The sequence below is a fragment of the Podarcis muralis genome, chromosome 9, assembly GCF_964188315.1.
Source record: "Podarcis muralis chromosome 9, rPodMur119.hap1.1, whole genome shotgun sequence".
Classification (NCBI taxonomy): Eukaryota; Metazoa; Chordata; class Lepidosauria; order Squamata; family Lacertidae; genus Podarcis; species Podarcis muralis.
Window position 1 is genome coordinate 26,366,132 of NC_135663.1, and position 15,997 is coordinate 26,382,128.

At 41.1% G+C, this 15,997-nt stretch overlaps 1 protein-coding gene across 50 annotated transcripts in view; it reads left to right on the forward strand.

The window, feature by feature from the left end:
* ANK2 (ankyrin 2) overlaps nucleotides 1–15,997 on the forward strand; it is a 321,790-nt gene that overhangs the window by 224,916 nt on the left and 80,877 nt on the right. For 44 of the 50 annotated variants that reach the window (XM_077933941.1, XM_077933947.1, XM_077933939.1 and 41 more), the window contains 8 exons: nucleotides 87–272; nucleotides 994–1,017; nucleotides 2,147–2,245; nucleotides 4,927–5,025; nucleotides 11,901–11,999; nucleotides 12,681–12,878; nucleotides 15,566–15,664; nucleotides 15,803–15,901. In XM_077933941.1, the coding sequence (XP_077790067.1) occupies nucleotides 87–272; nucleotides 994–1,017; nucleotides 2,147–2,245; nucleotides 4,927–5,025; nucleotides 11,901–11,999; nucleotides 12,681–12,878; nucleotides 15,566–15,664; nucleotides 15,803–15,901 (903 nt within the window). The remainder of the gene's footprint in view (nucleotides 1–86; nucleotides 273–993; nucleotides 1,018–2,146; nucleotides 2,246–4,926; nucleotides 5,026–11,900; nucleotides 12,000–12,680; nucleotides 12,879–15,565; nucleotides 15,665–15,802; nucleotides 15,902–15,997) is intronic. The other 6 variants (XM_077933935.1, XM_077933975.1, XM_077933972.1 and 3 more) reach the window with 2 other exon arrangements.

Consider the following 15,997-nt stretch of genomic DNA (forward strand, 5'->3'; position numbering starts at 1 on the left):
GTGTTGAAGTACAACACACCTCTTCATGGGAGCTCTTTATATGGGTTCTGGCTTCATGTGGAATGTTTTATTTTCTGCTGCAACAGGACGGCTTCACTCCATTGGCGGTTGCATTGCAGCAAGGACACAATCAGGCAGTAGCCATCCTTCTAGAAAATGACACTAAAGGGAAAGTCCGGTTGCCGGCATTGCACATTGCTGCCAGGAAAGATGACACCAAATCAGCGGCTCTTCTGCTCCAGAATGATCACAATGCTGATGTTCAATCTAAGGTAAAAATACGCTTGTTTCCCCCTCCTTGTTCTCCAGTATTGGTAATCGTACTAAAAACTGGGATGTCCAGGGCCTGTTTTGTCCTTTATGCAGGACAAACTCAGATGTATCACTGAGAAGAAACAACAATCTTTAGTAGCTCCTTAAACAATTTAGATGTTTTTCTGCATTCACATGTTGCACTTTTTAAGTGTACATGTAAAACATCTTACATGGTAACCAAAAAAGAAACGCATACTTTTGTTAAGTGGCGCTATGCAAATAATAATGCTCCTCTTCTAGTAGTTGTTGCTGAAACCTGTATCTGCAATAAAAGCTCTATTGTTTAGTATAGAACTGCAGGAGGAAACAGGTTAGATTTTCAAAGGCACAAAAATCGCTCTTCAGTTTCTAAGTTTTTCTTTTGCTGACTTTGTAAGGGTGTTTGACAGTTTTTGCATTTGAATATGTAGTCCAATTAACACACGGTTAATATCAAATTCAGTCTTTGTAAATCTGACCATCTGTTGTGGGGAAGGGGGAAGCTGAAACAGTGTTGCTGTTGAGTGGGAAACTGGTTTGTGGCCCAAGAGAATGTGGGTTGCATACAGTTAAATTGAATACTAGCTCACGCTTTCTCCCATAACAACAAAATAATTCATTTCAGCAAACAATTTAGGCCTCTGTCTTTCTGCCAATCTGTAATATCTTTCCTCTTTTTTCCAAAACATGCTGCAACAGATGATGGTGAATAGGACAACTGAGGTACCAAAAACAACAGTTTTGTTAATCTACTCCCCCCCTCCCTCAGATAATTGCTTCATTTTCCTGTCATATACAGTTCAAACTGTACCAAATGTCATTTCTAAATGTGCACCAATGACAAAAATGTATATTTTCTCCTCTGCTTTGATGTTTTTTTCTTTCCTTATTCTTTTGAGATGGTGGAGATTGTTTTTAGATAACAAGAACTGGGAATTAGAAATGGGAGTAGGCCTATGGGGATAATTTGAAATACAGAGTAATTGCATGTAATATAAGGCCATGACTCCATTAATGCTAATCTGCAGCATGGTTCCTGTGGGTAGTTGTTGGTTATTGATAAATGAAGAGATCGCAGTGGGAACCCCCTCAAAGGTATTGAGGTAAAATGTTTCTTTTAATTTTATGACAGGCATTTATGGAGGTTTTAAATGAAGAGTAGCCTCAAATCTGCCACTGGGAGATTGTGTACAGTTTAATATTTTCTACTGTAGCTGTTATACTGTACCATTATTCTAATACGCTTTGGTGAAAAAAACATTAATTTTCTAACCAAAGCAATACTTAAATTTGGCATGGAAATGAATTGGCAAGGGTCTCCATTTGGTCTCAAGAACCATCTGGGTTTTGTGATCATATGCTATCAAAACTTTGAAGGGTTTTATGAGGGCTTTTAAGGAATGATTAGGAAACCCAGACAGAATAGGCCTCTTTGCAAGGAGACCATGTTGAGGGGAGGGGACTGGTGCCAGGTGAAAGCTTGCCTCATTGTTAGTTAGGTCAAATGAGCTGGGGAAGTCCAGATGGTGAAGTGACTCTTCTGAGCATGCTCAGGAGCATTGTTTCTTGCTAGAATCAAGGGATTTGTAGTTTTCCTTGGTAGAAGACCCAGAGAAGGTTGCTTTGTTGTTGTCTGCATTAATAAAAATGGAAAACCCCCGGATATTAAACTGGAAAATAGTGTTTTTGGTTACCTGTTGCAGGAAGTAGTAACATTAACTCTTCTGTTTATAATAATAGGTTGGCACAGGGGAAAAATGCTTTGGGTTAATGTTTCTCTAGCTTAAAAAAGTTAAATGCTTCCTTATGTAAAAATTGGTGCATTCTGATTAAGACCGTTTCTTTTTTGCAGAGTGGATTCACACCTTTGCACATAGCAGCACACTATGGAAATGTTAATGTAGCAACACTTCTGCTCAACCGAGGAGCTGTTGTAGACTTCACAGCAAGGGTATGGACGCTTTGCTTTTTTGTGCATTGAGAGAACAATGAAAGGAGGGAGGTCAATGATTGATTCTATGAACTTTCTTTAAATGTCCAAATTAAAACAAAACAAAAACAATTTACAATTCTGTTTTGACAGATTATGAAAAGTTAATGATTCTTACATTTATTCTTGCAACAAATAAGCCATTTTCTTCCAAAGTATCAGACTGTAATAAATTATCTTTACACAATACACTTATAGGTAGAGGGAAAGAATGTAAATTTCATGCACATGCTTCAGAACACATTAATTGAATTATTAATATAACTTTTGGCATACTTGAAAAAACTGTGTTGTAGCAAACACCTTATGCTCATTACTCTGTTCACATATGTACTTTGCACACAACAAGCTCCAACTCTTTAATATCTTTAATGCTTAAGATATGTAGTATATACTGTTCACATTGGAGTTCAGCTACTAGCCATATGCAAATAGAAGCAGGCTTCTGCACACGTATTTCTACGCTTCCTTAATAACTTCCTTGTTCATATGAATGTCCTGCTTGAATGCTGTAGGTAACATTGAAGGCCCTGCTCTGTGTCACTTGCCACTGAGTATACGATGGGTAGCCAGGAACAGAGCCTTTTCTACTGTGGCACCTGCTTTATGGAATGTTTTAATTTATTTATGGGATTTGTACCGCACCCTTCCTCTAGAAGGGATCCTTCTGGCTCCTTCTCTAGTTGCTTTACAACAGGCAGTGGAAAGTACTTTTGCAGTGTGAGTGTGCCTTTTAATTCAACAACAGTGCCATCTTAAACATGTCCACTCAAAAGCAAGTCCCACTGAGTTCTCAATGGGGCTTCCTTCCAGGAAACAATGTATAGGCTTCTATCCCAAATTAAATGTATATGGTAACATGCTTATGTGGGCTTTTAAACTTTCACTGGATGTTGATGATTAAAAAGGGTTGTTTTGTTTTGACAAATTTTGTCAGTCACTTTGAGTATCTTTTAAGTGGGAAATCAATATCACCATCATCAAAAAGAAATAAATCAGTGTCAGGCAATTGGTCCTCTCCCTAGGCGAATTCCCCATGCTTTTCCTGCACTCCTCACCAGCCTTGCTCTGTGCCTACCTGGGTGTTTTCACCTGGCTGGATTGTGTCCTTATTTGTAATAATGCTTCTTGCTTGCTGGATGGAGAGGTGTGGGTGTACAAAACCCCTGCTTTTTGCATGTCTGTAATGCAGCCTACCTTGCCAAGGTAAGAGTCACATCCATTGCTACACCCACTTTTGCCTTTAGCTCTGCCTGTCCCTGGCATGTGGATCTCAGAAGGTTCCCCTCAAGAGAATGTGGTCCTCAAACTGAAAAAAGATTCCCCACACCTGCTCTACAGGGTCCTGTCCATGTTCCCTCCCTGCATCCCAGCTGCTGGGACTATGTACACATAACAGCTGTTCAGGACAAGGAGATGTATTTAAACTACAGTCCTGGGAGGAAATCCGACTGATCTTACTTCTGAGGAGGCATGCATAGAATTGAGCTATTAATTAGAATTGTTTCCCCATCTTGCCACTGAACTGCTGAAAGCTTGATTGACAATTCCCTGAAAGGGCTACATATGGTCAACCTTGGCCGCTGCATGCACAAATGAATAAGGTTTTAAGGTTTACCTTTTCTTAATATTTTATTTATTTACATGGTTTCTATCTCACACCTTCAACAGTGTGTTCCCAGGATGACTAACAATTTAGCAAGAAGCAATTAAGATACAATTTAAAAAATAGTAGACAGAAAATACAAAAAACCCACCATACAACAAAATGTAGAAAATAATAAAATAATGTGTACAAACTAAACATCTGCATCTTAATACATTTCTGTGGATTGCTTTTCCTGTTTTCTACCAAGAGACCTAACCCACAGCTGAAATATGTGCAATGAAAATGGGAAAAAATGAAGGATGAGACGAAACCTTCCCACCTAATTAGGACCTTTTTAATGCTGATATTTGTTACAATAATAGGCTTCATTGTGTCTTAGCTAATGTGCTATGATTGTTGCTGTATATTTAAGCACACCAGTATGTTATGAATATTGATTTATTTGTCTTGCATACAGTGTGATTGTGATGTTTGATGTTTGGTGAATGTTTTTGTTGCTGCTTAGTAAATCAGTGAAGAACCTCCTGAAGATACACAAAATGCCCTTTAAAAGTGCACATTTGAAATTATGTAGGCATATTACTCTCATGAGATTTTTGTGCATACATCAACAGGAACATTTGGACCTGCGTTATTGCATTCAAATTAAGTAATTATACTGATTAACAATTGAAATTTCATTAGTTACTAAATGAAGATAAGTGAAGTCTTCCATACAAAATTACCGCCCCTTCCCAGTTCTCATGAATTAGAACTGTTGTAGTAAACTTCTGTTTATTCAAACAAAATGTTAAAACATAACAAAGATCAGATTTTTTCTCTATATAGTTATAAAAAATGGATATATTTTAGTTCCATTTAACAGCATTTGCAAATTATTGCTATGAATGTTTTTCTCAAGATAGGACAGTGCTAACTGTTTTCTGTATGCTGTGATGCATCTTCTATACTGTATCATGTCAAAACGCAAAGCCATCCCCATTGAACCTCTTCAAGTCCATCATGCTTTTTGTTTGTTCTTTTCATGGTGTAGAATGGAATCACCCCACTGCATGTGGCTTCCAAAAGGGGAAACACAAACATGGTGAAGCTCTTGTTGGATCGTGGAGGGCAGATCGATGCCAAAACCAGGGTGAGTGTTTCTATTCCCTGAATGTCATCCTGCACCTCCTTCCCCCCTTCTGTTTCTTTGTTGGTTTATGCAGGGATCAGAAATATGAACAGCAATATGCATTCCTTTAGAGATAGCCATTAAGGAAGCCATTGTTTGCATTCTAGTCTTGAGTCCAAAGATTTTGTTCTGTGACTGAAAGGAGAATTTCCACTCATTGAAGAGGTTGTTTTACTCATGAAAGGAGTAACTCTATGATGGTAATTCCTTCTGTCCATGGAGCAAAAACTTTGGACACTGAACGCTCTTGCTTCACATTTGCCACTTTACTTAAGTGATGCCTCAAAATTTTATTCAGTGCCACGTGATATTACAGAGGAAGCTGTCCACTCTTGTTGAACTTCTCAGCAAAACTTCCAAGAGTTTCTAGAATTAATTATAGACTGTTAACAAGTCAAGGAAGATATGATTGCAGGACAAGGCATCGAACTTCCCATACACCAACCCATATAAATAAGAGACCAATAAGACTGGTTTTGGGTCAAAACAGGCCACAACTTTATTGAATACGGATGGAAGAGGTTTGGCTTGGGCATAGGGCAATCTAAATACTTCTGGCCTGCCCACCGGAAGTAACGTGTGGTCAATCCAGGCAGGGGTTCCTAAGACTTAACATCAAATAGGGTGACCCCTGCAGGGACCGCCATCTGAGGGAGTACCTTCAGCCCTGGCCCAGGGGCAGGCGGAGACTACAACCTCCCTTCCATCCAAAAAAAAAAGGATTGCCCCAATGCCCAACCAGTTTTATGACAATTGCTATGAGGTAGGCAAAACCCACCAGGTCAGAGCCAATTAGTCTGGTGGACAAATTCTTACCCGGCCCCATAAAGAACAGCAACCACTGTAGTCACAGCAAAGTCAGTGATTAGCAGTGTAAGTCATGGGTGGGTGGGCGAGGAAACCCGGCGCAGGAACAAACAGGCTGTGCCCCAGGTCTAGGCTGCTTAAATGGGCAAGGGGTGACTCCGAAGGAGGCCCACCATTGGCTCCATCAGCTCTGCACACTGGCACAGCCCAGGTCCCAGCCTGTACCTCCATTTGCCAAAGCAGGGTGCAGGCTAAGATCTGGTTCCTGATAGGTGGCGGGGGCTTATGCCCCCTCCTCCCATCAGGAAGGGCACTGCAGATTGAATTCCTCCGTCGGGGCCCCAGTGAAGCCTCCTCCATCCTGCAGTGCTGCGGCACCAAAAGGCGTGAGCGGACTTGTCCTAAGAGTAATTGAGAAACCACAAGCAGAATGCTAATCTTGAATTCAACAGATATAATTTATTTTGGTTTTAAGATTTATTTAGAAGTAAAAGAGAAAGACCTTAGAGCTGAAAAATGGTCTGTGGCCCTGGCAAATAATTGCTGGTTGAAGTATTGGACACTGTGTTTGCATACTAGTGTAGAAAAACAAACAGTTGTGTACTGCAGAGACAGAGAGAGAGAGAGAGAGATTCATTTGTGTATGAAAGGTAGGCGAGAGCAAGCAAATGTCCTTTTTGATTAATGAAGCATCAGTTCTGGGACAGAGTTACAGACAAAAGTATTTTAGAATCGCAGTTTAGGCACCTATTCTATCCAAGCATGAAAGCACAAAGTGATTGCTCTGGTCACACTTTAATTTGTTATACATTATTCCCTATCTTTTGAACATGCTATATTGCTCAACTGGCTAGATCAAAGTGCAGCCTTGCAATATGTGATCTGTACAGGACCACCTCCAATTTCTCACAAAGAATCTAATTTTAAAAGTCTTTCATTGTTTGGCTTATCACCCCTGTCAGCTGGGAGTGTCGCTCAAAGCTGCTAGCACACAGACACTCACACAGAACCTAGGGAGTGTCCCAAAGCACTGGCACCCTCATTTGCACAGGTTTAGCATCGTCCTTTCTCTTCGTTCTCAAGGACACTGCTGACAGCTTCTCAGTGTGGGAGATTCCAGAGCTTTGTGGTTTTGTTTGTCAGTGTCACGCTATTGTGTGGTGTCCTTGTGTCAGGCTTTGATCCGTTTATGTCCTGTTTGTTTTACCTTTGCTCTGTCTGCTTAGGTATGGCCATAACTAAATAGAGCAATAAAAAACAAAATAGGAATGATGTGACACTTGCCAGTTTTCAAGGATACAGTGAGTCTAGCTTTGCCATTTGTCAATTGGAGAAGTGAATAGAAAAGCACCTTTATATCCCAGTGATTTAGCGATTTGTAACCCACTCCAAAGGGACGTGGGTGGCGCTGTGGGTTAAACCACAGAGCCTAGTACTTGCCGATCAGAAGGTCGGCGGTTTAAATCCCTGCGACGGGGTGAGCTCCCGTTGCTCGGTCCCTGCTCCTGCCAACCTAGCAGTTCGAAAGCACGTCAAAGTGCAAGTAGATAAATAGGTACCGCTCCGGCGGGAAGGTAAACGGCGTTTCCGTATGCTGCTCTGGTTCACCAGAAGCAGCTTAGTCATGCTGGCCACATAACCCGGAAGCTGTACGCCGGCTCCTTCGGCCAGTAAAGCGAGATGAGCACCGCAACCCCAGAGTCGGTCATGGCTGGACCTAATGATCAGAGGTCCCTTTACCTTTACCCCACTCCAAACAACCAGAAATGCTGCTGCCTCCTCTTTTGGCTTCAAACATTGCACCCTACCTGGTAGATGGGACTTGGAAGCCAAACTGCACATTACAAACAAGGCAGTTTCTGGAGGGGACAATTACCTCCTACTGTTTCTCCATTTCAGCTCACACACTACAGTTTCCCCCACTTGTGTGGTTTAAGAAGCATGTTAACTCATGATATGACCATAGGGCTCAGAAGGAGGAAGCGAGGCTGTGAGCAGCTTAAATTTTTGGTTTAAGTGCAATACAGAGAATGTGCTTCTCCTTATTTTCCAAGGCCAGAACCTTAGCCACAGGCATTGTGCTGTTAAGAAAAATGTGGCAAACAGCAGAAAACAAAGATGGTATCTGAGTGAACAATACAAAACCAGGGAAAATCACACTTAAACTCAAGTAAAGGCTTTATTATTTTGACAGAATGTGCAAAATTATCACCGGCAGACTTTATTAATAAATTCTAATTATGTTTCTTTAAGGGCCTTCCCAATATATCTCTTGAGTGATTGCAGTTAAACACAAACCCACTGAATGTTGCTGTTAAACTGAAAGAAAATGGAACCATTGCTCCCTCAGAATTGGCTTTTGATGGTGTGCTTACTGAGCAGAAATCAGAGCAGCCTCTGGTTTTCTGCCTTTCCTGGACTTTCCACTTCTAGGTCCAAAACACTTGTTGCTTAGGGAGCAGCTGACAATTGCTGAACTGATGAACAAGGCCGCCTGCTATCTGTAAAGCTTATAAGGCCCCAGAGATTTGCCGTAGTACTCTTGTTGCTCTGCTTCCTGGTTGTAGACAGAAAATAGGACCTGGCCATCAAACGGACTGGAATTTTGGCAAGAAGTGAATCTGTCAGTAGAGTCCTACAGCTGGCAGCATGACTCAGTGAGATGTAGAGCACCTCACGAGTCACAAATTGGTGAGATGATCTGAATTCAGGTATAGCTATTTGAAGAGATTCCTTCTTTATTCATTAATTTATTTGAAAGCTTTTATAAACTGCTTAAAATTGAAAAATCTCTCAGCAGTATACAAAAATAATATAAAAACTATAAAACAGACCCACAGAAGCTGTTAAACAGCATTGTAAAAACAGATGTGCATTTGTAAATTGTCTAGAGTTGGGTATTTTTCAATCAAGCAGTATATACGTTTTGTTAAATAAAACTAAAACTTAACAAATGAAGGAAGAAAATGAGACAGATCAAAACAGGAATTCAGAAATAACAGGCTTGGTCAAAAAATTATGTCCTCCCAGAATCATTTAATTTTCCTCACTGTGGGGCTCACTGTGGTTTAATCTGAGTGGGTTTTTCATGATTCAGTAATGAGCTCTGTTTTCACACTGAAGCTGAGCACTGCTCTTGTACTCCATATTTTGGTTTTCTCATTTCAGGACACTTGAAGCCTGTGCCTTGATAGGGCACTATTTGAAGGGTGTACATATTGTCACCAGGTTTCAGTTGCCATGCGAAGATAGGTAGGGAACAGGGTTACCTTAAAGGCACAGCTGTGCACAAATGGCCTCTCAAAATTCTCCAACCTGTTGGTGAGCAGAGTATCCAGGGCAACCATTTCACCCTTTTTTCCAGCAGGAAGGACAATTATCCAGCAGTGGATGGGGTTCAATTATCTCCCCACCCCTTAATTTTGTTTGTTTGTTTGGAAATATGTGTGCATGTTGCTGCTGCCAACAATGGCAACAACCACTGACCTAGCACTCCATGGCATTGAGATGGCATTGTGGGGGACGAAATGGTCATCCCCACAAATAATACATTAAACAATCTTAAGATGCCAACACTCTTTTAATAAAGTTTTATGTAAACTGGCAGTACTGTTAAGGGGAAAAAATAAGCATAAACATTAATTTACGAGTTAAATACCTGGAAGAATTGATCGGTCATGAATAAAAAAAATGCTATGTCAGATTGTTATGCCTAGTTTCAAAAAGTTATTTTACAAATCTCATTCGCAATTCACTGTCATGTCCACAGTAATAATAGAAGCTTATGCGAAAGGGTTATTGCAATAATATGTTTGAGATTATGTTGGGCAAGGAGAGAGGAAGTGTTTGCTTGCTTGATTTGCTACTTTGCTACACCTTTACTGGTTTGACTGAGGACGTGGGCCTGTAAGGTAGCAGCATGTTCCGTACAGCTTTTATCTTGTCTAAGGTGGATTTCTCATTTTGTATTAGAGCCCCAAACAGGGAACCAGAGGAATAAATTATTTCCCTTGTGTCTCTACCCTATATTTTAGACATTCTTTGGTTAAGCAGTGAAGTTGTGCTTCTACAAAACAAGCTAGAAGTTTCATAGCAGCACCTTCAGCAGTGGGAGAACTGAGATCCCTTTGATTACAGGAAACCACTGCCCCACTAGTGTTCCTTCCTAGCCACTGGTGCCAAAGAGGAGCTACACCAGGGCTACAATGGGCTATTATTCTGGTTTTGCTACTTTCAGTGTATTTCTGGGATCCAGAAGCTGTAACTGCAGCAGTCAAGTGACTTTCACCTAACAAGGATTTATTTTGCTGCTAGGGGTGACATGACAAATGTTGCTGGAGAATAGCTGTTGTCATTCCTGACAATTGACCATGCTGGCTGTTTCTAATGAGTTGGACTCATGTTAAGCTTGTGGTCCACTAAGACCCCTAGATCCTTTGAACATGTGCTACTGGAATGTCAGGTGCCCCCATTTTATAATTTTGCAGATGGTTCTTCCTGCCTAAATGTAGAACTTTACATTTGTCCCTATTGAAATTCATTTTGTTAGTTTGGGCCCAGTTCTCCAATCTGTTAAGGTAATCTTGAATCCAAATTCTGTCTTCTGTGGCATTAGCTGCCCCTCCCAGTCTGGTGTCATCTGCTCAATCCCCCATCCATGCTATTTATCAGGATGTTGAACAACAACGGCCCCAGGACAGAACCCTGCAGCTTCCCACTTGTCACTTTTTTCCAGGATAATGAGGAACCATTAGTGAACTCTTTGGGTTTGGTCAGCCAATCATCTACAAATCCACTTAACATTTACCTTGTTCAACCCACATTGTAACAGCTTCTCTGCAAGAATGTCATGGGGGACTTTGTCAAAAAGCCTTACTGAAATCAGCATTCCCTGATCTTTTGATAGATGTGCAGCCAGTGCAGGTGTTTTACCAGTCATGTCACATGTTGTTGGTCACGTACTGCCATCAGCAGTCTGGCTGCTGCATTCCACACCAGCTGGAGCTTCTGGTTCATGCCCAAGGGCAGCCCCCCATAGAGTGTGTTTCAGTAATCCAGCCTCAGGGTTCTGAATGCATGGACTACAGAGGTCATTAAGCCTTAAGTTCTATTCCATAGATTTCAGTACTTAGTTGCAAGTAACTCTTGTTGAATTGTGTCCTATGGAGTTCATGGGTATGTTTGCAAATCTATACAAAAACAACATCCAATATGACTTGGGTAAATTTATGTTCTTTTGTGTGCCTTCCTTCTATCCCTTCATATAGCAGTGTCCTTCAGAGTTTACTTTGAACACAATTATTCTTTCCACGTTTCTTTGCTCTCCGAGGTCTGGAGTCACCTAGGATGCACTCAGTTCTCTAAATCTTTCATAGACTTGTCTTTTGCTAACCGTCATGTTCAGTGGCAGAGAAGCCTTGCAAGTGCTTTGGGACAGGATGTTCTTCTGCAGCAAAGAGACGGTGCTGTCACAGCAAGTTTGCCAAATGGTTGTTAGGGCCTGCTTGCTTTTCAGCCTTAAATTAAGGCTTCTTCCACCGTTGATTCCATGTTATGTTTTTAAGGTCTTCCATTGCCCTTTTAGTCCCCCCCTTGCCCAAACCTCCGCAGCACTGTGTTTTTTACCCCTGTTTCAAAAGTAACCTGAGGCAACACAGGTATTCCAAAATAGTGGAGAAAGATATTGGCAGAAAATGCTTCTTTTCTTTCTTCTGCTTAAAAACTGGGGACTGGTATAATAATAATTATGCCCATGGGGATAGGGAGCGTGGCAGCTGATCACTTTGGTTACCTGAATTCTGTAATGTCTCTTCATGCCACATCTTCATAAGTGGTGATGGACCTTGAATGATACCATGTGATTTGAGTGACAATTAGTACCCCAATGATACCCCTCACATTAAAGGCCCAATTTTGCTGCAGGTGTTTTTTTTTGGGGGGGGGGGTGTTCGTAATTGCAGAATACTGTATTCCATGAGCACAAGAGTGTTGGGTATGATAAACATTTCACTGTTTTTGCTTTTTTAAAGGATGGACTGACTCCACTTCACTGCGCTGCACGAAGTGGACACGACCAGGTTGTAGAACTACTCCTAGAACGAGGTGCTCCACTGCTTGCCAGGACCAAGGTGGGTGACTCACAATAGAAGAGGCCTTAGACATTTGTCTGGTTTTAAAATATCAAGGTAGATTACAGTACTTATGCATAAAGCATAAAATCTGGAATGTGAGTAAATTGTGGTACAGACATATATAGCAATACTCTGCTGGATTCCTGCACATAAACACAAGTAGACTTTAACTCAGGCCGCCACACACCAGCCTGGAGAATGAGGTCTAACTTAGATTAGTGCTTTTGTACTGTTCTTTATGTTTAGGAATGTTTTCCTGCATTTTCTCCCACAACCAGGAGTGTGTTCAACAAAGTCACATGAGAATATCTCAGACGAACCTTGTTCCATTCACATTGCTGGAAATGTGGTAGAGAGCAGGTTGGGTCCAAATTAGGGATACAGGATCATTCCCTTGTTTGCCCTCCATGGGTGCATTCCAAGCAAATGTTTACATATCCTGGAGGGTTGTGTACCCCTTCTAACCAAATAATTGGGCAATTCCTAGCCAGTGTGCTGTGTTTTTACTATTCCAGTAGGGATTGTAAGTTATTTTGAAATTCTTCTGCTGCAGCAAGGGTGCTCACATTATTGGGCATAAATCGGTCATATCTATTAATTTCAGTGGGCTCCATGTAAGACCATGTAAGACCTGTGAGTATGATGCAGTTTTGAACTTTGGTCTTATGTCTTGTGCAGAATGGACTCTCTCCGCTTCATATGGCTGCCCAAGGTGACCACGTGGAGTGTGTCAAACACCTACTGCAGCACAAAGCTCCTGTCGATGATGTCACGCTGGATTACTTGACTGCCCTCCATGTTGCTGCACACTGTGGCCACTATCGCGTCACCAAACTTCTGCTGGACAAGAGAGCAAATCCAAATGCTCGTGCTCTGGTAAACCTTTTCTGTACCTCTACTGGAACACAAGGGGTCTTTGGACATTCTCCTCCACACATGCAGTGAATGCATGAAAAGGACTCAGTGCTTACTGACCTCTACCCCTGATGTTAGCATGCCTACTGCCTCTGCCCCCAGTGTCCATGCAGCTTGCATGGGCATTATGGGGGCAGGGCCTCTTGGACTACAGATACCAGGGCTGAAGCCAGCAAGCACATGGTTCCCCTTCCTGCTCCACACATTCAGTGTTCATGTGGAGGGGGAGCATCTGCAGAAAGCCACAGTCACATTGATCCAGCTGCTTCTTGTGACTGTCCGAACTCTCATGTGTGCATGCAGTTTCTACCTCTTCAGGGGGTTCCCCATTGCTCCGTGCAATAAAGGGGTACACATTGCATTCTGTATTGAAAGGAGTGTGTAGTGAGCTACGCAAATGACAATCTAATGGTTCTAATGTGTGATTCTAGACATTGCAGTCTCTGCCACTGCCTAATAATTCTAATTCAGTAGGTATGTTCACACTGAACTCATATTTGCTTGTAGGAGGTTGCAGCCTTTTTGAGGGGAGGCAAGGAAACTAGATCTATTAGCAGGTGGCTTTGGGCTTCTCTTCCCCTCCCAACCCCCTCCTCCCCCCAAGCCTCCCTTGCCTCACAGCAAACTATTTGTAAGGTCCACTCCATTTCAAAAATAGTTTGTATTATGGTGAGCGTCAATGGTTAAAAATAAAATCCACAAGTCAATGCAAGCCTCTTGCGTGTGTCCAAGCAGCTCTCTGAATTCTGGCCCAAGTTCTCTGCAGTGCATTAACCGTCCTCGCAGCTGCCATATAGTCTCTTTAATATTTCAGCACCATGGATTCTAAGGCTGCAATACAACCCCACTTACACAGAAGTAACCATGAGTTGTCCATTAGGATTGCAGCCTAAGTAGACTCCACCCTATGCTGATTATTAATTGGCATTTAAAACAGGCTGTGTTTGAAATTCAGGTTTCCAGACTGTTGACGTAATTGGCATCAATTGGCTTATGGCTCAGACAATTCAATTGATATGCCTCTCTAAAGGAAGAATTATGTTTTTATGATGTATAATAGGTAAGCTGTTGTTGATGATGGCTATTCTCACAACTTTACTTGTATTATTTATTCTAGCCAATACACTCATAAATTTAAAGCAGCTAAAATTGCAGTTAATTGACTAAAACAGCTCTGTCTGGAAACTACGTAAAGAGAAGGATCTTCTGTTTCTTTGATGCTATGTGAACATTTGGTTTAACAGAAGCTGCTAATATCACTTCCCATCAGTTGTCATGTTTGCCTATTTCCAAAACAGGGCTATTTCTGAACTAGAAATAGTTCAGAAATAGTGTATCTAAAAATTAAGTAGCTTCACAGTTAACATAAAAAAGAAAACAAGAAAATGATTTTTAAAATGGCACTTTAATTCTTAGTGTCCTCATTCTTTACAGAGTTCTGATGCTTAGTGCTTCATAAAAAGCCATTTGAGGAGCACTGGCCTCCTAGTGGCACAAAGTAATACACACAACAGCAAGCCTTAATCAAAACCTTGTCGCATATTGCTGCATACATACATTGATACATAATAATCAAACTTGCAACTTGAACAGAAAAATGTTGCTTGTGTTGGCATTCAGTTCATGGTCTCTTTACTGCCATGTGCAATATTCGCGTTTTGGCATCCCACTTCAAATGCTACTTTTGGCATGTCAAATAGTGAATCTTGTATGGAGTGGCAGAAGTGCACTGCTAACTCACCACAGGTTAATGCTGCCAAGTGTCAGCCTGGGAAAGGGGTTGCTCATGCTTGCCCTATCCCCAGAGGTTTGCGAGAGAGAAAGCCCTAGCATATACAATCCTTTAAGCAGTAGCTGTGTCATCTGATACCAGAAAAGAGCCCTGTTCTCGATTTTTCCATGATAAACCAGATGACTCAGCTTTTATTTTTATTTTATTTATAAAACATACACACACAATGTATGATTTCACATTTCCAAATGAAACAACAGATAATTCTGGTGTGTTTCAACAGATTTTTAAACTATTAAATTACTGAATTTAGTCATTAGAGACCAATGTCACACCTAAGCTAATTGACAAACATAAGTGGCTTCAGTCAGGAGTGGTGAAATGTTTTCATTACCTTTTAGCAACTGTTAGAAAAAGAACAGCCAAGGAACAACACCATTCATTCTCGCTTCTCTAACACAGGCATTAATTAGTGAGACAGTTAAAACTTAGAGTAAATCAGAGATGTGAAGACATGCTCCCCCATTTTCTCCTAATATTTAAAAAGAAGGGGGAAAGTTATGGAGTATTTACTTTCAAAATGGTTATGTGTGAAGGACTTTTCAAAATGGTATTTTAAAATCATAGTGCTGTGAATCATGTTTACACATTTTGGGATAGCACTATTTTTCATGTGAAGATCACCACACAAATTAAATTGCAGATGGGACACATTTTGTATTTTCAAAAAGGCACTTTCGCTTCACACATTCTGTGTCTTCACTCATGCTGGGATTAAATGGGAATAAACTGGCCCTGGAGTATATGCTTTTTCAGTATGTCGGAACCTGACGTTACTGAAGAAAATCTGATAATCTAACGCTGTATGAGAACTGAGGGGTGCATGCTATAACTAACCTGATTGTCTTTTGCACAGAATGGTTTTACTCCACTGCACATTGCTTGCAAGAAAAATCGCATTAAAGTCATGGAACTGCTGGTGAAATACGGGGCTTCTATCCAAGCTATAACAGAGGTAGAGAAATTTCCTAAAGAAGCATCTCTCCCCACTATTTCTTCCTTCTCTTAGTTCCGCACTCTCCTTTTAAATAAATGAGGAAGATCCTAAAGGCGCTCTGCAGAGGAGTAAAATTGCTGTTGCTTTATTTCACAGTCGGGCCTTACACCAATACATGTGGCTGCGTTTATGGGGCATTTGAACATAGTTCTCCTTCTGCTGCAGAATGGAGCCTCTCCAGATGTCACTAACATTGTGAGTATGGCTTACATCTGAGTAATCATAGTTTTGCTGCACTGCCATGTGTGTTACCCAAAATGTTACATTTGGTATCGTTAATTTATTAAACTT